Raw genomic sequence first — 22,307 nt, 5'->3', positions numbered from 1 at the left:
GCACATCCTGTGCTAATCGTGCGTCATTCAGACCTCGCCTCTCAACTGAACAATATAAAACACATTTCTCAAACGGGTTTATTAATTTTATTTTTGTGCGACTAAATTATTATCAGTAAGTCGCGTAGACGTCAATAAAAAAAAAGCGATAACCTCAAAAAACTGATTGATATATTAAAGAATGCCTCTTTTAGATATTTTTTCGTTTGATCGTGCATTCTTAAAAGCCGCTCGAATATATACGCGCGCGTGACGTGCGTGCGAAGAACAGTTTTGAAGGAAGTAGTTTTCTATCTCGATAAATACTTCGCGCATTTATCCGTGTGTGTCTCACATCATGCAAGTCAATCAGCATATATATTTTAGATAATGAGTCGTAATCAGGTGAGCAGGTGTTCTTACGCAAATCGCACAGGTGACAAAGAAACTGGAGTTATGGCTCTTACAATCTGCTCAAAAGCACAGTCTCCTTGGTAAATATTTTCAATTCAATTTTTTTGTGATTTTTCAGATAAAAAGTCTTAAATAATTTTTTTAAAGAGCTTACATGAAAAATATAACAATATAACAATAATTTTTTTTTTCAGTTTTTCAAATTGAATCAACTGAGACTAGAAAGAATTCGATCGGTTCAGCTGTCGTTGAGATATAAAAATTGTAACTTTGCTGATCGATCAGATTCGCATAATTATGAGATACTCCCATACCTTTTGATTATCTAACGACAAATCACAAGAGGCTGACTAATTTAAGAATCTGTCAAACAAAAACAAAGATTAATCATCGTCCTCAGGATATACATATCACTCTGGATTTAAGTGCAATTTTATGCGCTGCTCTTTGACAGTAGATGATAATGCCGAACGGACTCTGACCAAGTGATAGTATAGTCATTTTCATTCCTTCCTTCGCACCCTTTTGCCACAACCCTTCCGACAGTTTCCAAACTCCTCCCCGCCTTACCTTCCCCCTTTCAATCAATACCCAATGACGCACACTACTAAACGCCGTGAATCTATACCAGAGCTTGCAGGATATCGGCCATATCTTCATTTCGAGAACATTCATCCTCTTATAAGCCGATAACGGTTCTTCGGTAACTGAGGTAGCAGGGTGCAATCTGTAATCTTTGTATCTGTCGCGAACGGCACGATTCGCACCGATAACTATCGAATTTTCATTTTATTCTCAAATTTTTCTCAAAATCATCCGAAAGAGACGTGTCGATTTATACTTTTGTCGAACAAATATTAATAAATCTGTGTCGCAAAACTATATCGCAAGTTGAGTATCTTCAACGAGAGGTCAAAACTAAATATTGTAGAAAAGAGCACGTTGTGTAAAACGTTTATGTAAAACAAAAATATACTTTCGTGAATCTTTTTTTTTTTTATTTTCATTGCATTAATTAATTTTCGAATTATCTCGGTATTCTCAAGTTTGCGATCTAAGTCCAAAGACAAATAATTATTTTCAAACCACATACATTATCTTTGATATACACTTGGTGTACTTCATTTTTTCAGCAAAAAAATGATTTGAGAGATTAGCGTACCGCGAGATCTGACAAAGAACAACTGGCTCCCATAGTGATTAAGGCGGTACTGATAAAACCGCTTGGTCACTTATCTTGTGCGTGACAAATCATCCTTTCTCGGACGCGCGGTCTCTAGTGTAATTCTCATAATCCCAGACGAAATTGCATCGACATCGAGATACAGAATACACCTTCCTGCCGAATTTGCCACAATGCTTCTGACATTACTGTCACGAAAATCCATTACTTCACGACAAAATTAACCGGCAACGCGAGACTAAGATGAGAAATTAATCCAATTTATGTGGTATTGATACGCGCAATTCTATTTTTTCTTTTTTTTTTTTCGATATCAGATCAGCGCACACAAACGTCGACCGTTAATTAAAAGTCTTGTATTAATGCACGGGGAGCGCGCGCGTATAAATCGATACAGTTTTCAATTCTCAGAATCGTGACGAGGTAGGGCGCGTTTTGTTCTAAATTCAATATAGATCCGGCTTGAGCTGTGCGGCAGAAACCACGCGAACGATTTAATTATCGCTCGCTCAGGACGCGGATTGTTAATGGGTCCGCGGAGTAATCCGGTAATTGATTTCGATATTCCACAAGCGAGACTCGAGCGGCGCGCAAGCGGCTTCGGAGGTTTGCACGTCAATTCTCCAGCTGGTCGAAGACGACTTGGGGGACACACACATTCCATTAGATGATCTTCCCGATATATACACACACTCGGTCACATCTCCCTTGTGCGCGCAGACGTTCACCGTGGCGGCGCGGCGACCACATTGTCAGCTTCTGCCGAGGGTATAATTACTGGCGCGTACCTAATATACAAAGCTCTCGTTTACGCCGCACCCACGAGTATACGCGCAAATATCGCCCCGCGCGCCGCCACGGGCACTTACCAAGAGATCAAACGATATTCGATCGGAGCGAACAGCTTCGGATAGCACAGCCGATACGATGGCGTGTCACTGCTTTGATTTTGCACTAAACAGAAACGCAGCGAAAATTCGATACACTTTGAATTACAATTATTCTGAATTTGAATCAATCTACTTGCCAATGTGTATTCAAGAACTGGAAATTTTCTAAACAAAGTTATAAACAATGTTGTCTCTTTACTTATTATATTCTCTATCTCTCTATTTATTTTCATATTTCACTTATTATTATATTCGGAAGTAAGTAAAATATAGAATAAAAGTATTATGACACATTAAGATGGATAATTTTATAAATATTAGCATTAGAGAAGATATTAAAAACATTTCCCATTATTATCAATACACGAAATAATACGGTGAAATGCCTGCCAAAGAAGCATAATTTTAAGGAACTTGCCTAGAAAGATGATAAAGATCTGACAATCCTTCGACTGTAACAAGCGCGCACATAGCCGATGTCAGATTTCCTGTCAGTTTCATCTAGTACAGTGACTGACAGAGATGCGATAATTATCTATTGGAATTTAGATGTGTCAGAAGAGAAGAGTCGTTGTCAAGAGACTAATAGAAGGGAAGACTACCCCTCAACGGCAGATATTCAGACTTGTCTCAAGTATGATATTACACATGTATGTGCTTTCGGAATTTTTTCTAAATAAAGTAAGATTCCTAACGGAATGAAGATTAGTAAAACTTAATCTATATTTTTTCTGAGTATAAAAAAATAGGTATTCTCAAAAAAGATATTAACTCTTCGCAGACTTCAAAACCAACCTACTAGTTGGACAGACTGGGTCTGTAAGATTCACGCGACTTTAAAATCAAATATCTCTGCAAAAAATTAATATTTTTCCAATTTTGTTTTTTTGAATCAAAAGTTGGAACGATTCTGCGTCAATTAGAAAAACAAATTGAACAAATATCTAGTAGTTTCAGAAATATAAATAAGCGTTAAAAAAAACTAATTTTTACTAGAGACACCGGTTCAAAATTTTTTAATGAATCTGTGAGATTCATGTTTGTCCGCGAAGAGTTAATTTACACGCAGCATAAAGTTTTTACAAAACCTTAAACATATAATTAATGTAATTAAATTTTTATTATTAATTTGTTTTCTCAAGTTTTGTTGTGTATCATAAATTGTGTAACAGCTTACGTAATGAAATATCTTTCAAAACTACAAATAATAAAAAATGTAATAAAAGCAAAACTATGGCAAAAAAGGAAAAACATAAAAACTAGCGTGATGTCTTTCTTAAAGTGTCTTTGAGCAAACGATTTCATCGCGAAACGACACCGCTAACAGAAATGGTGATGACAGCAATCAAACCCCGATGAGACATCGGCTCATTTGCCGGATCAATTACGAGGAGATATTTTTATGCCTGACTAGCGGTAAAAAAAAACGCTTATCGCCGAGTCTCATCTGCATTATCACGTCCAATTCCAATCGTTTCGTCGTAATGCTTTATGCAAATTTCGTGCGCGCAACTTGCTGTAACTGCTTTGTAATCACGTTTTCGGCCTGTTCTCAAAATATCGATATCTTTCGCCTCTAGTTTTCCTCTCGCTATATCAGATACGTCGCATAGGTGCGTATATACGCAAAGAGACAGACACGGCTCCGGAGAGAACTGCACAGAAAAGAGCACTGAACGTATGCATTGATTTTCAATACTTATGGAATCGTTTTCTATTTGAGGAAAATCGCCGACAGTTGACGCGAAAAAACGACTCGTGCGTATAAAAGCGGTATTTTAAGAGTATATCTCCTAATAACGCGTGAGACTGTTTTCAAATAATAATTAAATGGAACATAGTCAGGGAGAGACTAACAAGCATAAGCATGAGAGAACATTGTAAAAGACTTTGCTCCGTTATTGTTTATTTATAGCATGGATGAAGTATATTATATGTATATCCTGCAAAAAAATATCAAATCTTCTTGATAATCTCTAACTTTCTTTTATACTTATTACTTTCTTTTATATACTGTATTTTTTATGAAACATTATGTACTTTATATGAAACGTGTGTTCTTTTTAGATTTGATATTTTTATTATTATTTGATTTCCATATATAATTTTCTCGTGTTACAAATCTTGTGAAAAATGTATGATTTTTATTTTATAATGTCTCTTAAGTATTGTACGTAATAAGAATCTTGCGAATTAATATCATATATATCAGAGCTTTCCAATTTAATGTACATAAATAATTCTGATAGATTAACAAAATGAATATATAACGTATATTCATTAGCAATACGTATACATGTGTGAATAATAATAGCGGAATACGTAATAAACTCTCGCGCAACGTGGGTTGGCACAATTATACTTTTTACTCTATATAAGACTTTTCACTATAATTCCGATTTATAAATCGAGTCGTTCCAAATCTTGCTTTGTATGTGGAAAAAACTTGCTCCAAAATGTTGTGTATAGAAGAGTTTCTCAACATCGTTTGGGTCAAGTATAACTTGCAGTCAAAGTTTCTGACACGCGCCAACTGACAAGAAAATCGATAGAATTGGTCACCTAGTGTGTGACGATGTAATTTCCGCACGCACCGAAATTTCAGCGCACGCAACGCACCGTTGACCACACACTCGTCGTCGCCTATCGCGCTAACGTTTCCACACTTTTTTTCCTCCTCTCTTCGTGTTTACTGTATGTATATTTCTGACAATATAAATAACAGCGTAAAAAAATTGTCAACTGTCCAATGATTATAATATCGCGCTTGATAAGAACGAACACGAAGAGAGTGTAGATGCCTACTTGATTATTGTTGTCGACTCGTGTTTCAATTTTGATGTAAATTTTATTAAAAAGAAAGTCTATTTTCCTTCATTTAAAAATTAGATTAAATTTTTTAAGTCACACTTTTAATATCAATAACGTAATAAAGCATTAACATGTTTGCAGCGTTGTTCAAAAAATCTGACAACGAAATCAAGTGTGAAGCTTTCTTTCTCTTTCTAAATACTTCAGAGCTTTCGAGGGCTAACTGCATCAGAAATCGAACTACTCCAATAATCCATTCGGAAACCCGAGCGGTTCTTTTCCCCTTCCTCAACGTTCACAATTCAGCCGGAGATATTAATACCTTTATAAACGCAATTAGTTTTGTGGCGGCATCGCAAGAAAGAGGCTCCGAGAGTTTAATCTTGTTCGTGTCTGTTTCCGTAAAAGCTATTTCAATGTCGACAGGCATAGATTACGAAACGATGAAGTAGAAGACAGAACTAGAGATTGTTAGTGAAGATTAAAGCGCTATTGAGCAGTGTCAAAAGCATAATCTCGACGTTCTCTCGTTCAACAACCGCGCGCAGTTCTCTCTTTCTCTCTCCCTCCTTATACATGTATATATGTATATAAAGATTCGAGCTTGCCGAAGATGTCATCTGCAACATTGGAGCGGACAAACTTGCGCCAGGATCTTTGCAGCGAGATCAGCTGGCTGTGCGTTGGTAAGAGTCGCCGTATCGTGTACCAAGTCGATGTGGCAAGAAATAGACTACTATCCATCTGGATGTGCTGTGCGTGACAAACGACATGTACACTGAAATATATGTGCTTAAACATGTAAACGCATTTTATAAGTTCTAAATCGTTACATACAAAATAGATATGTACAATATTAATTTGTGCTCATTTTTTTAAATACATATTACACAAATGTCGCTATACATTTGGTGACGACGGTCTCATCTCGCAAAGTACTCACAAATAGAAAAGATTTTCAGAAATGCAAGGAAAAAAAACGAAAAAGAAAGAGTTCATTTATAAAAAGAAAATCTCTCATGTCACTTGCACCTGATTGCGCCATTAAATCATAGCAGTTACAGCGTATGTGTGTGTGTGAGACATACACATACAATCACGCATTCTGTGAAAAAAGTGAATCTGACAATCTCTAATTTATTAGAGCTCTTTATATATTTCGATGTAATAGAAATCTTTTAATCAAATTGTTCTCTCTTTCTCTTAGAAAAATCGATAGCATAATTTCTTTTGTTTCTCGAGTACAGAAATACAGAGCGACGTCTCGGCAAAACGCACTTCCGTTTGCGTTAAAATAGAAATAACGCATACAGGACCGATAAAGCGCGAGCGTAGCAACGACCTTATTACTCCGATATGTACATAACACATTAACGTGCAGCAAGGATTATGTTTGCATTTGTTTGAACGTGTAAACCGCAACTCAAGCAGAAACGTTTTCGTAAAATGTCTAGCAAAAGTAAAGTGTAGAACGTATTTCTCGCCCGTCGACATACTTCAAAGCTTTGAAAATGCACAAGTATATCCTCTGTAAATAAACATATCAAAGTTGTACTAATGATGTAAAAACATTTTTGTAGTAATATATTTAACAATGGAATTTTACACCACCTTTTTGTATAAATGAAAGGAACAATTATACAAGTGATTATTTATTGTGGCGTTCTTTGACGCTTGTTTGTTCAGTTATCTTGAGACATTTTCGTTGAAAAACATCGATTACAAGATAAGCACAAACTTAGTCGATTTTGTGATAGACTGCGTATGTATGTAGCACGTACCACTATGTAACGTTGACATTCAGCCGCGCTTTCTCGTCAAAAAATATTATTTTAACGCAAACTATCACGCTATATATAATACGTATCCATAACATTATCGCGCGTATCTCCTAAGTAAATGTCAAACTCTCTTATAATTAGAAAGAGAGCGATGTACAAAAACGTTAATTTAATTGTGATGAACAATCGCTATAAATTATAGCCATCTTCTCAACCCAATTGACAAACACAATGTACATCTTAAAAATGCGTTATGTATGTTTACTAGATCGCCAAAGGCTATTTTCTCTTTAAGTCTCTCTTCTCTACTGTCTTGCAACAAAACTCGTACAAGAAAAGGTATAATGCGCGGCCGCAAGTCTTCCTGGAATTTCGTGATTATCGAATATCGATTTTCGCAGACGCTATATTACCACTGCGAGGGAAACTTTGCCAGCTTTCCACAAATATCGGAACATTCCCACCTCCCATATAACCGCTCTATTCCGATAACTTCGTTCATCTGGCCCGATGTGCAAGCCGCGGAATTATACCGCATGGCGATATATCTAGCTAGAAATCAAATCGAGCGCTCGGTATATCGATTTATCTTCCGCAAATGAAATATTTTTATCGCGTCGTTATATTTGCGAAATTGTATTAAAAAATTCATGAAGCTTGTGCGATTATATTAAATTAACAACTGCGACAATGAATTAAACTCGATTATCTAAATAATTTATCTATATGTTATTTTTTGTTTTTCGTTCAATTACTCTCTCTCCTTTTTTCTCCCTATCAAATTTAATTCCCATGTTTTTAATCATTCTCATCTTTCGTATCAAATATACTTACGATAATAGTTACAAGCTTACTATACAGTTTCAGCTATATAGTCTATGTAATTTATCCGTAGACCAACGGTTTATTTTCGGTGTTAAGCATGTTTTTCTATCTACTGGATAATCGAAACTGGCTCAGAGCATGACAATCGGTTAATAATGCTTGCCGGGCTTTACTGGGATGTCGGAGCTTGTTAAAAATGTCAGACGCGTTTGCAATAATAATAATTTCGCAGTCGGTCGTTTGTGTTTGCGCAGCAACGACGTGTTGGCAGTATGTCGCAGATGTTGAATGTCCGGAAGTCACGTAGTCGGAAAAGCCGTCGGAAGTTCTGACTCGTACTGTATACGCTGCTGTCGATGCATGTGAATGCACGTTTGCAAATAATGACAGAGAGAGAGAGAGAGAGAGAGTAATTCGGATATTTCTCTTCATTTTCCTAGCTAACGTATTAATAATATAATATATTTATAGGACGAATATGAAAATATTTTCAAGCTGTAGTACGCTTATATATATGTATAAACCCAATAAATTTAATATCATTGTATGAAATTGTTGAACATGCATGACTTAAAATTAATGTTATCTCAGCAAGAAAACGTTGATAGAAATCGCTGGCCGTTTATAATTCGTAGAAATCGCGGAAAATGCAAGAGCGTTTGATGCCTCATAGTTTCACGGCGAATTAAAATTGTATACCATCATGTTCAAATATACACACGACCGTGATAATATCTGCCACATTGATACATATACTTTCCGATCGATGCGCACGACTGATACACGAAGTGACACGCGCGCGCGAAACGCCAGACACGCGTATTTGCAATGCGCGTACACATTATTGTGCGTTACATGCGCTATCATCAATCGATCTAAATTTCAAATCGACACTAAAAAGCGATCTGAGAGCATCGACGCTAATCGACACGCGCATCATCAAACCTGAGTTAAGTCTTTCGACTATTAATTATAGTATATCATGGAAAATGTGCAATCACATTTACAAGATTGTACTGTTTTACGGTTTTGGAAAAAAAATGTGCTAACCTAAAACTTATATTCTTTGTTAAAACGTTTTTTATAATATATAATATCTGTAATCAAACATATATGATTGAAAATATATAGTCTACCAAAAAATAAGCGTGTTTTTTTATTAATAGACTGTGCATTTTTTACGTATTTATTAGCAATTCCTCGCATCATGTTGGATTATCTAATTTTTATAATGGTACGGAAGTAAAATGGCGTTGATAGAACAGCATCGAGTAAAAAGTTGTTAAAATTACAAGACTCACCGATATGATGTGCCAGGACGCTCTGTAAGAATCGGGCGCAAATTCTGAAACACAAAAGAGAGGAAGAACTTTTAGATGTGCAAAAAGAGATAAGCGACACTGCATCCTCCACCAATCGTTAATCTTCTATGAGAGAAACATTCGTCCCGACTAACTGGTGTTTGAAACTTGAAACCGCCTCCACCAACAGTAGCTATTACAAGGCGTGCATTGAAGATTCTCGCACTCTACCTAGCATTTATCGTTTGAGGAAGACAAATGTAAGGTCTTCTCAGTCGAAGACTCGTTCGAACTATATTTTCCCAGAATTTTGGTTATGTTGGCGACTTTAAGAAAAAACACTTTTGAGAACGCGTTTCATTTTATTTGAAAATATTTCTTTTAAGTTTGATCAAAAATACAAAAATATCGAGATATTGATTGCTAGCATTTTGTCTTTTCTCAACGATATTTAATATTTATTTGTTTAATAGCAAATATATACTTTGTTATCGCGAGAATTGAAATATTTTTTTATTATTAGAGAATCCGAAATTTGTTGTCCAACTTTCAAAGAAATAATGCGCACGTTGATGATAATGCAATAATTGCATGCGTGCATGAAATTTTTCATAGTGGTTTTATACTTCGACAGATTTTGTCGCCATGTGAAAACGACAGATTTTCTTTCGTCATTGATCACAGCCAAATCGAAAGACAAACAAGACAAACACACGGTTGGCGGATCTCGCTGTCGCAACCACCCTGTTTCCAACGAAAGAGAGAACGAGAGTGGATTCCGTTTGCCCGCCGGCAATTACAAAGCATGGATTTGCATAAAAGTGAAAAAAAAAAACTTCTCCCATTAGGCATCATTTTTCTCGTCTTTTTTTTCCTTCGTGATTCGCAATTTTTGACTGCTATCGACGATTACATTTGAATATGAAACAGCCATAATTATTATTTGCAAGAATTATAAAAAACAAAACCAAAGAGAAGGGAATGATAAATATATTTTCAACTCCATAGAGAAAGTTGCGCAAGATAAAGAGCACCATCAATGCACTTGCAATTTTAGAAAACTTGTAGTACACTTTTTGCTCCAGTGAATTATTCTGTTTTATCGGATTGTATTCTCTCTTGCACTTAATTTGTTCGTAAATATATTGATCTGACTACATACAGTTCATTGAGGAAAACTATGTTCTCTCACGATAATCTCGTGTTACAATGCGCGTATTCCGTTCACGTTTGAAAGCTGTAATCGACAACAAAATAACAATGTACGTACATATACACACGGCGCGCTGCGCGAAAGCGTGCATTCGATACATTAGATCGCAAACAAAGCGGTTGAGTTGTTCCGGCAAGAGATAACACACGCGAAACGCGAGGCTTATACACTTACTGGCTCGATTTGCACGCATCGCACACACATCATTGGTCACACAAAGCGACCGTGCGCGCAGAGATTTTCCAAAATTAAAGCGCGTTATATTATCGAGAAGATCCTCGCATGTGAACGAACGCGCGTCCGATTTTACGGGCTTGTGACTACCCGGATTGGGTAAAAGTGTCCGAAAATGTGTACATGCTGGCACACATTCATCTATCCAGGAAACTATAATCGTTCGGTATAAAAAGCGTCGCTTCCGCGTTCCTTCTTTTTCAAAGAGCCTCTTTCGCATAAAAAGAGTCGAGCGTATATTTTTAGCTCTCTGTGTAGTTTTTCCCGAGAAGAGAACAATTTTGGGTTAAAAAATGAAGATTGTCGAATTGTTATTATAAAGTAGGTTTAATATGTTAATTTAAAAAAGTTTAGACTAATGAAAAGTGGCGGTAGTAAAAAATTATTAGGAAAAGTTGAGCAAGTAATGATGAAAAAAAAAACAAAACCGCGATATTCAACCTTTTTTTCATTGATCTTAAATAGGTAAAAAATACAACATGTGATGATACTGTGTGTGAATGAAATAAATAACAGATATATATATAAAATTTAAATGAAGATGAGAAATGTGTTTTCCGATTTAATACCGAGGAACAATGTCACTGTCAGTCACTGCGACTCAATGTCAATATCAATTACTGCAAAATCCAAAATAACGTCTCGCCATTTCGACATTTTAATTACAGAGATTGACTTTATATTAGTTTTGACAATTTTGACTCTGATCGCATTCCGTCTTATTTTTTTCACTTCAAGTTTTAAACAGTTTTTTATTATAATTACATTTTTTCAACTCACAATATTTCATATTATAATTCTTATTCAAAAAAACTGTTTTCTAAAATCATTATATACAACAAAAACATTATTTAAAATATAATTAAATGATACAAAACAAAGGAAGTTCTCTGACTTGTTTGTACTAGAATTATCACAGTTCGTTGCATATAGATAAGGATTAACACGTAGCAAAGTGCATTTACATGCTGACTTTGTATCCTATGCTTTGCAAATTCAATACCATGTGCAGCGCAAAATAGGGATCTTGTGCAGCTGCAGAATGTCACAAGAGACAAATTGCGGTGCACATAGCTAAGTACACGTAGGTACTATTCGTGATTTACAACGCTACGATCGGATGTATTATAATTTGTATGTATCTCTAAAAAACCAAGTGCGTGCACTTTCCACACACACACAAAGAGAGAGAGAGAGAGAAATGCACATACACATTTACACATACATTACAGATAATTTTTTTATGCAACACCATAATCACTGGGGCATATATTTAATTAGTTAAAGAAGACGTAATTCAAGCCAGTAAGCAGTTGTTAATCGTAATATTATAAAGAATTCGCCGGTAATCGAGATAAAACTTGATTAAACTCGAAATTGCGCATTGCAAGGACTATTCCTTTTCTTGAGCAAAATTTAATTAGGAATATTAAAGTCGTCGCAGCGGATATATATCCGTGTTATCACGTCGCACTTCACGGATCCTAAAAGACTTTCATTCTGTACGTTCCAACTTTACGTTCCGCGTTAAGAAACTACACGTTTTGTTGTCAATTTACGCGTGAATTTCGTTGAACTTTATTGCAAACGAGACCCCTTTCCCTTACACTTCGATCCGCGAAATGAAATTACCCAGAGACGGCGCAATTCTACGCTTTAATTCTGCATCGGAATGAAATATATTCAGCGGATATTACAGCGTGCGGGAAGGATGTCGAGTTTATGGCTATCACTGTCAAAACCGGTAAAAGGATCGCTTGAAATCTGCCAGGTATTTTCTGTTCTAAAGAAAAACCGCGCGGATCGAAATAGATATGCTGCTGGTGGTACTCGAGCAATATATCCAGTAACACGTCTAGCCGCTGTCACCTGTCGTCTCGACTTGTGATGTTCGAGAGAGATAAGGGGACAACCAGCGACAGTACGGCGCAAAATTCCAGAATCGGATAACTTTACGGTATATTGACACATCTGGCACTTTTTTCAGCGAAAATGGATTAATGTCACGATGCAATTTAAGATTTGCTACTTAACGGAACAATATTTTTTTACTAAAATATATTGTGCATTATCAGCTGTTAAATAAAACGAAAGATAGTTTGCGGATAAAGATATAATGTATATCAAATATGCAGCAGATTATACTTGTTATCTTATCTTGTACGAAATAGTCAATTTTAAAGTTTTAAGTAAAGGAAATTTAATTTTACAAATACATGTATTTGATAATTAAAAAACTAGAAAATTTAAATATTTTTTGATTAGACTAAATTTTGATAAAAATTAAATTTTCCAAAATGTAAGATACTTTTACTACACACTATATTTTTTTCAAAGAATGACACGTTCCCTCATCGATGTAACCACTACGAATTGAAGATCCAAAGACCGCTGTCCAAACGAACGATGTAGACTCCATCAATGGAATAAGTGTGTGTACAGCAATACTTCGCTCAGCTGGACATCTCATCAACCGAACCGGCCACCGCAATGTTATGAAAGCCTTCACAGCGGCGTGTCCCGCACAGGTTGCAGTGGCTGAAGAAACAATCGATAGCTGATGATCGTTTGCCGTTAATCCGAATTGATCCATATAAGGACCTTGATCCCGGTCACGCTCTTTTATGTGGAAAATTCACGGTGTAAATGCTCTCTCTCTCTCTCTCTCTCTCTCTCTCTCTCTCTCTCTCTCTCTCTCTCTCTCTCTCTCTCTCTTTCTCTCTCTCTCTTTGTAGAAAGATCGCTCGAAGTCGAAGGAAAACGGCGACGATACGGCCAGAGACAGAAAGAGTTGATAAAAAAAAAAGGCAAAGTCTCCGTTTAATCCGCTGCAATCGAAGAGGTCCTCTTTTTCCCCGTCGCCTTCTTTTTCAATCGCTTATTCGCTATGCCTTCTACTCGCTGCTGTCTTCTTCCTTCTTTCATCGCGTTCGTAATCCCGGATAAAATCCCAAAGTGATTGCCTCACTTTTTCCGCAACACGGCCAAAGGATAGACGCTTTCTCGCTGGAAGACTCTTCTTCCCGCCACGGATACATGCAGAGCGATGGAATTGCAAAGTCCTCCAAGTATTCGCGCTCGACGACGAGATAGAGAGAGTAGGAAATCTCTCTTGCTGAAGACCGGACGAGTGTCTGATAATCCGTCGCGTCGAAGGGCAAACCAAACAGAATCGTGAGTTGCAGACTACCGCGAATAGATGCGAAGAGAAGAGAGAAAGAGAGAGAGAGAGAGAGAAAGAGCAGAAAAGGAAACGAAGTCGAGATATTCGAGAGTCGGATAAAAAGGAAAAGCAGCTTGTAATATCTCACGAGAGGCGTGTCTCTCTTCTTATCTTTTGGCAAACTCTTGAGGTTTATGGTCGAGGTTTTCGTACGCTATGAAATTGGTATTTTTTTGCTTTTTCACGAATAAAGCTTCTACAACAAATTCAATCGGCATATAGCAATGCAAAATGCGTATTGAAACCTCAAAATGCAAAATGGTTTTTGATAAAGCAAGAACATATTTTTATTGTCCAAAACCTGATTCTAAATCGAATAAACGTGCGATAAAACTGTATAGCGACGAAACCCGGCAATGTGCGAAATAAATATTAAAATGCGTTTATGCATATGTATCAACATACATGCCCATACTTTGTCATTGACTGAGAATACACGTTGACACGATTTCCACCGGTGACACAGAAAACTCAAATAACGTTTTTACATCAAGTTGACGTATTATCGTTTGCCACTCAAATGTCCGGCTTATGTCACGTTAAATATAAGCTACCGAGTGCGTGCATTCAGCATAAATTACTGAGAGACAGACACCGCGCACAGCGGCTCGCACGGTCGGTCTCTCGATGTAGTTATAAAAGGTTCTCGAGATTTCAATGAGGCACAGAGCAAACGTTAGGAGAAGTGTTGGCAGGCGGTGCGTATTTTTCACATAAACGCGCGCTCGTCTTATATAGAGATCCGCGCGCAAGACACAATGGCCTCACGCATACATATGCGCGTCATACACATGCCATTCATTCGCCCGCGCCTATACGTACCGATAACACGCGGAAATTTAGACGCAGTAGTAGACGTGGAAAGCAGCGACTTGTTACACGTTATTCCGGCAAAAAAAAAGAAGTCGCGCAACATTTCGCTCTGCGGAGTAAATACACGGGCATTCCGATACCTAACTATTTCGCAGTCGACGGCAATCCGGACTTTTCATCCCGTTATATATCAATACACGCAAAAACATCACGAAACGTGACAAAGCTCAATAATGAAGAGAAGCGTGTAACACGCATCTCAACAATCGAGCGGAGTTAACATTGTTAAGTGAGAGCACACTCAAATATTGAAACATGTGTCGGACAAAACTTTGTTGAAATATATAAAAAAATATAGATACATATGTCACTTTTGTTATGTTTTTACAATATTATCACGATAATTTTTTTTACAGTATTAATACAAAGTAAAATTGGAAATAATAACAACAGAGAGAGAGAACGGATCTATTAGCGAAGCAGATGTGAGATGAGAACAGATATTTCTACGCTAGCTCTAATTGCAATTTAGGAGTTTGAGGTTTTGAGAAAGAGATCCTCCTCTTATATCTCAAACGAATTAAACATATTACAACTAGAAATATATCGTGTCCGTAAAGAGAAGAATGCTCGTTTTATTAGATGTGTCTCGAAATGACACTCGCGTATCTTACGTTGAGATGAAATGTGAGTCGCCATAAATGTTGAATTTTATGCTCAATAAAATGCGCAATCGACAATAGCGTGATAATTGCAAATCAAGTGGAATCTCGAGATTCTCGGCGAGCGAGTAGATAATAGATTAAACGAGGTGTGTCGAAGAAAATTATAATCGAATGCAAAGCGAGGAAGACGAAGAGCGATAACAATGGACGAAGTTGACGACGCCGTTTTTCGACTACTTTGACGGATTTACGTAATCGGCTTCCATCTCTTCTGGCTGGTAGTGAGGACCGGCTTTTTCCCAACGTGCAGGGAATGAAAGGCCTTTTGTCACTTCGGGAGAAAGAATTAACATATTTTCATTTATAATCGTCATATCGAATGATAAAAAGATCAAACTTCTTGAAATGTTAGAACTTGAGTCAGGAAGTAAAGAAATCACGTTTTTTTCGTCGATTAAACAAGAGTTTGATATATTAGAATAAAGAAAATTGCTAAGTATACAGAAAAAAGAGAAGTTTTCCGCGACGTAATAAAGTAAAATGTTTTTTATCACAAAGATATACATTTCTACACAATATCTATAAAAATTAAAACAAACTTTTAATACCATTAGAGATTAAAACTTTCGAAGATAAAATTACATTTTCAAATTTTATTTAGTGGTTTTACACAATACACAAATAGAGTTGTTTTTTAGAATCTTAGGTTCTAAAACTATACATATGCCACACGGCAAAAACATTTCAATACGTATATAGAAATTGGTCGCTAAAAACCAATGTTTAGAAATGCTTGTGATGTTTTTGTCACGTTTTACGATTCTACCGTGTGCTCACCTCACTGCGTGCACATAGATAATAACAGATTACCATCTAATCATTTCTAATCTAATTTCGAGATAAGCTTCGTTCCGCAAGATGCATCAGTGCGCATCGCAGTGTAACGCACCAATTCCCAAAAATCGTTGCATATGTGCATATCAAATTGTGGCGTTTCGGAACGCATATGTGCGCCGCTCGAGCTGATCTCTCGTCTCGATCGGGTGTAGGTACAAGGATGACGGGACGTATTTATGTGCGCGACCGGAAGTGGCCGCAAGTCGACGATAGATAACAATAATCAAGCAGACGTGCGAGCAAAACCATGCGTCAAGTTCTAAAGTAAAATTGCATGTTACTCTGCACGCGGCAAAAGTGGAGTAAGAAGAACGAATATCATCGCATTAAATCCTTCGCGTTCTTCTCTTCAATTTTGCGCTATCTTCACTTTAACCTGTCTCTTCTTGACTCGACGAGCTTATGATCTTGATGACGCGCGTTTATGACACGCTAGAGACCCGAGCGATCTTTTCATTGATTATGAAGCAGCATGGTTTGAGAGAATAAGATTAATTTTTGGCATACAAGTTTGTTTTAATTGTATTCATTTCTTACCAACTGCGACAAATATTTTTTGATTTTCGAACATTAAATACTAAAAAAAGATTAAGATATTTATGCAAAAACTTCCGATATATATATTTTTTTTTTGTTTGACAATTTTAATTTCTTCGAAACAATTTTATTAAAACAACAAAAATTAACAAAATTTATCTTTTTGAATGCAAAAATGATATATATTTCATGAAAAAAATCTTGGAACAAAAATACTTTTAATTTGAACATATAACAAGAGCATTTTATCGGAAAATATTCAGAATTATCAATACGCGCGTCGATGTGTTATTCATGTCGGAATTGCCATTAACCGTTTATGATATATCATTTGAGAACCGCTTTGAAATGCGATGCTATTTTCACGCGACTGCGACTAAATATGTAGCCATTGTATCAATGACACAATGCAACAAAGATGCGTGTAACCCCGAGCATATCAAAACGATGTTGATCACAAAAAGTGATCAATAATTTCGTGTTCAAAAGCTTACTAATATTGTTTTTTATGTGTGTGTGTAAAGAAGAGTTTCTTTTATTTACATATATGTGTATAATATAAGTTAACCAAGCAATAAAAAAATGTATTAAGTGCATACTTTATTTGAAAAAATACTATTAAAATCCAATTTATATTAATAAATAAAATAATATATTTTTGATATACTTGCGAAGAAAAGACAATTGTAACTTCATAATGCACATAAAATTACAAGATGTATCGTATTTAATGTACATTATGTAGTTTTTGATTTTGCAGCATAAAATATGATTTATCTCCCGCTCCAACAAGATATATTAATGAAGCAAGCACGCAAAAGAGAAAGAGAAATTACAAGGGTGCGCGAAGAGAAACAGGAAAATGGATAGATGAGTAGCGGTTATCGTGTAACGCCAAGCTCATATCTTATCCCAGTCGAGCTTTTCTCGCAATTGCAACCACACGCGCACCGTTGCAATCCACCAACGCATGATTAGCACAGAGAGTTGCTATGAATAATTTTGTTTGCAAGTTAAACGAGAAACTATTCCTTTTTACGTATGCGCGAGCACCCACGTAAAGAAAAAAAGAATAGAAAAAAACTCCCGTGAAAAAGATGGAAAAGCCAAAGAACGTGTACTACGAAGGAACAGAGTATAATATAAAGAAAAATTAAACGATCTCGGTGGTGTGCGCAAACAATCACATTTCTTAATACGAGATTAAGACTATCGAACAAAACTTAATGAGAAAAGTGACGCGTCTGCCAATTACATGCCACGATCGTTTTCGTTCGATGCTTCATCTATCGCTCATAATTAATTTCTTCTATGGGAATTTGGCAAACCTATAATGAACTTGTTGCTATAGCAAAATGAATTTGCGCTAGAAGCAAGATCGAGTTGGAAGAAAAGTAAAAAAACGAAGAAAACCACTATGGGAGTAATAGCGTATTCAAAGCGAGAAGGAGGCGCGGGAGAAGACAGGTCGAGGCCGCACTTAATTATTGCTCACGTATACATATCTACGCGCCAATAGCGACTGGTGAGGTGGTACCGCGGAGCATCTTTTGTGTGAGATAATGAGAAGAATTCAATTAGTCTGCGGCTGGCACCTAATGCTTACCTACCGATTACAGTTCAGGTATGCGCCAAAAAAATAAACAATTTTTTTAAAAGTGTGCAAATAAAATGCTTGTATAGTAGATAGATGCTTGTATAATAGATAGATAATTATTTGTAAACTTTTTTCTTTATTAATATATACATCTTCTTTTAACATAAGTACGTAGAAATCTCGCATTCTTTTCTTTAAATTTTTTTCTTAAATTTTTTGTACACTTAATCGTAATTATATAAACATGTACTAACAAGTATAAATTTCTAATTTAGAGCAAAACTTTTGAAGTTCTCTGGAAGGGAGAAAGAAAGAGAGAGAAAAAAAGTTCTTATTTTGTTGAATATATATATATATATATATATATTAAAATTCTGTAAAACTTAAAGATTATTTTTCATAAAAGATCAAGAATATCTCTCTCAACGGCAAACATTCTCGATCGAGTTTCGAAACATTTACCGCGTTTATATATGCACGTGTATGAATAAATGTGAGAAAGCCAAAAAAGACGTCAATTAACGACTGAGAAATCTCTACTCTGACAATCTTCTAAATTTACCGAAAGAGATGATCCGATGTTTATTTAAAAAGCCGCAGGTCGATCGCGCGGCTATTTATATCACGTGTGTGCTCCGCGCCATTATATATATATATATATATATATGTTTAATTTTTTTGGTTTTTTTCTACTCTTTTATCTCCCATTTAGATTTACCTCTTTCCTTGCTTCGATTTTACCTTCATTTTAGCAGCTACCAGAATGCACCATCAGTTTGTCTTTGACACTCTAGTTGGAAATACAGTTTCTCGTAATTTCATAATCCACTCAGAGACTGTATTTAGATAGAAATCTAAATGTATAGAATATAATAATGCCAAAACATCGCGTAGAATCACAAAACAGAATAATGTACAAATTGTATTTCAAGGTTTTTTTTCAATCTATCATACTTGAATAACTCTTAATATTATGTTGCATTTAAATTAAAAATAAACAAAATAAACTTCTCAATAAGACAACTGTGACAAGAGTAGCTAAGACCGAGATAGCGCACATTTTATTGATTATAAGTTGATTTTATTAGACATTTATTACAGCACAATGCATAGATATATCAATGATTATTTGTTGTGTCTTTGCTATACATTCTGACACCGGTTAAACCGTAACACTAAAGTTTTGGTTGCTGCGTTAGCGGCCAATAGAGAATTTTTTGCCCGCAGATGATGCATGAGGCTATTAACGCCACAGACGCTCCTAAACTTTCACGGGATCGCGAAGTTCAAGAAGCTTTTTCCGGTTCTTACATCTAACTTTTTTAGTTCATTTTGTGCCGTGTAATTTATAAGAAAAGCGTGACACAAAGATAAACTGTGAACGTTGTTCTATAAAAAATTGCTTTGTGTCTATTTACACATTATATTATATTGTAGGCAGCTATTGTTTCAATAATGGTATTGCTATAAGAATTGATTTTAACAGCTATCAAAAATATTGAGAAAAATTAATATTTTTTTTACTTATTTTTTAAGACTTGGTTAGGAGGAGTGATTGTGTGCGTACGTGGGTTCGTTGTAGTACGTAATTAGATATAAGTTTAGCAAGTAGTTAGAGCAGAAAATAAGGTAAGAAGGCGAGAGTTAGACGAATAGGTAGTAGAGTAAGCTCAGGAAATAAAGGTAGGATAGGTGGTGAGTTAGGAAGGGAGATAAAGCAAGGAGAAAAGGTTGCCGAAAAGGTGAGGTTATGGCGGGAAGAGGTACAGAAACAAGCAGAGTGAGTAGGTTAGGGAAGAGTAGGAAGGAGGAAAATCAAAAGATGTTGGAATTCAAAGGAAATACAGAGAAGGAAAAGAAAAGTGTGGTTTTCGAAAGCGAAACGGCGGAAAAAGATAAGGGTAAAAGTACAAAGGAAGTGGAGAGTTTAGAAAAGATAAAAGCTGATTTAACGGATAGGCTAACAAGTGAAATAAACGAGTGGAAAAAAGAAAGAAATAGACAGATGGAAATAATAGAGGAATGGAAAAAGGAAAGAAAAAGGCAGAATGAAATAATGGAGGAATGGAAAAGAAAAGAAATGAATTGGGAAATAAGAATGAGAGTGATAGAAGAAAAATTTAGTGAGATAGAAAAGGAAATTAGAGACGTAAAAGAAAAGGTGGAAGAGGATGATAGCCACAGATCAGTGAGGAAAGAAGAAATAGACTGGAGAAGTAAAGTAGGAGGTAGTAGCTACGCAGGATCTGTCACGTCAGGGGTAAGCGTTGGTAGGCTAAGTGTAAGAGAGGTGGGAAAACTAAGAAACTGGATCTCGCACAAGGAAAAAGATGAGAGAAGGAACAATATAGTAATAAAAGGAATTAAAGACGCAAAGGAGTTAAAACAAATAAAGGAAGATCCAAAGAGGTGGGCAAGATTTTTCCTAAAAACGAAGTTAGGATTGGACAGTATGGTGGGGTGGGGAAGAGTGAGCAATCAAGTAATAATTGTAGGGCTGGACAGTGAAGAAGAAAAGAAAGAGGTGATGAGAAACAAGAATAAGTTAAAAGGTGAAAATATATTTATAGAGAACGATTTAACATGGGAGGAGAGAAAGATACAGGAAAGAATATCCAGATGGGCCAAGGAAAGGAGAGGAAAAGGTGAAGAAATAAAAATAGGTTTAGGTAAGGTTAGGATAGGAGGTACTTGGAAGCTATGGAGAGAAATTGAAAAGGAAATGGAGGAAGAAGAAGAAAGGACAAGTACAGAGGTTGGAAAAGAAAAGAGAGCAGTGGAGGGAGGAGAAAGAGGCGCGGAAAGCACAGGAGAGGAAAACTAAAGAGAGGCCAAGAAGAGGAGAAGGAGGAGAAAATGAACAAGAGGAAAGGTATACAAAAAAGAATGTTATTTTGGAATGTTGCAGGATTAGGAAGTCAGGACGTAGAGTTTTGGAATTTTATAAAAGAGTACGACTACATAGGATTATGTGAGACATGGCTAACAGAAAAAGGTTGGGAGAACATAAAGAACAGATTACCAGACTCACACCAGTGGGTGAGCAGCCATGCAATGAAGAAAAAAGGGAAAGGTAGAGCGATAGGAGGCATAGTCGTTGGAATAAGAAAAGATTGGAGAGGAAAGGAGTGGGAAAGGATGGAAACAGGATATGATAATATAATACATATGAGAACGAAAGAGGTAAATGAGAACCTGAATATTATAATAATGTATAACAACGGAAACAGTGGTAAAGAGGTTGGAGAAACAATCACAAAGGTAATGAAAGAATCTGAAAAGGAAAGATTAATTGTTGGAGGTGATTTTAATATTAGAATAGGAAATTTAGGAGGAGATGAAGGAGAAGGAGGAGTGGAGAGGAAAAGTAAGGACAAAATGATAGGTAACGGAGGTAGGAAATTCATAGATAGTATGATAGAAAACGGTTTGAATGTACTAAATGGTAGGACTAATGGGGATTGGGATGGAGAGTTTACCTATGTAGGAGCAAGGGGTAGTACAGTAATTGACTACGTGTTTGTAAATGAGCTTATAGTAGATAAGGTTACAGAATTCAAGGTTGAGGAGAGAGTGGACTCGGACCATATGCCGGTGTGTATGAAGATGGAAGAAATGGAAGAAACTGAAGAGGAAGAAGAAAGAGACGGCAGAAGAAAAATGAAGCNGAAAAAGCAAGAGAAGAAGGTAATTGAAAAAAAGAGGATATGTTGGGATCCAGAAGCAATAGAAAAATATAAAGCCAAAACAGAGGAAATAGGGTGGACCGAGGAGCAGGAAAGGATAAGCTTAGATAGGAAATGGAATAAGTTGAAGAACTTAGTACAGGAAGCGATGACAAAAAAAGTTTATAAAATAAAGAAAAGGAAGATAGGTCACAAGGACTGGTGGGACAAGAGCTGCACAAGGAGGAAAAGAGAGGTAAAGAAAACATATAGGAAATG

General features: G+C 36.2%; 2 protein-coding genes across 8 annotated transcripts in view; one reads left to right on the top strand and one right to left on the bottom strand.

The window, feature by feature from the left end:
- The window catches only part of LOC109864021 (protein tincar), a 65,007-nt gene extending 55,777 nt beyond the window's left edge, over positions 1-9,230 (bottom strand). For 6 of the 7 annotated variants that reach the window (XM_020444808.1, XM_020444807.1, XM_020444810.1 and 3 more), the window contains exon 1: positions 9,185-9,230. The gene's annotated coding sequence lies outside the window, so the exon portion shown is untranslated. The remainder of the gene's footprint in view (positions 1-9,184) is intronic. The other variant, XM_020444809.1, reaches the window with a different exon arrangement.
- A 10,955-nt stretch (positions 9,231-20,185) lies between these two features.
- LOC109864055 lies at positions 20,186-22,284 on the top strand (the record flags this gene model as incomplete). The annotated part of the gene is made up of 2 exons (XM_020444876.1): positions 20,186-21,110; positions 21,272-22,284. Coding segments are annotated over exons 1-2 (1,938 nt in total), but the record flags the coding sequence as incomplete, so codon positions are not given.
- Positions 22,285-22,307: the final 23 nt, after the last annotated feature.

This window comes from Pseudomyrmex gracilis, unplaced genomic scaffold, assembly GCF_002006095.1.
Source record: "Pseudomyrmex gracilis isolate BER0280 unplaced genomic scaffold, ASM200609v1 scaffold_16, whole genome shotgun sequence".
In the NCBI taxonomy this organism is placed as follows: domain Eukaryota; kingdom Metazoa; phylum Arthropoda; class Insecta; order Hymenoptera; family Formicidae; genus Pseudomyrmex; species Pseudomyrmex gracilis.
The sequence above is the reverse complement of the archived record's forward strand: the minus strand, read 5'-3'. Positions and strand labels throughout refer to the sequence as shown.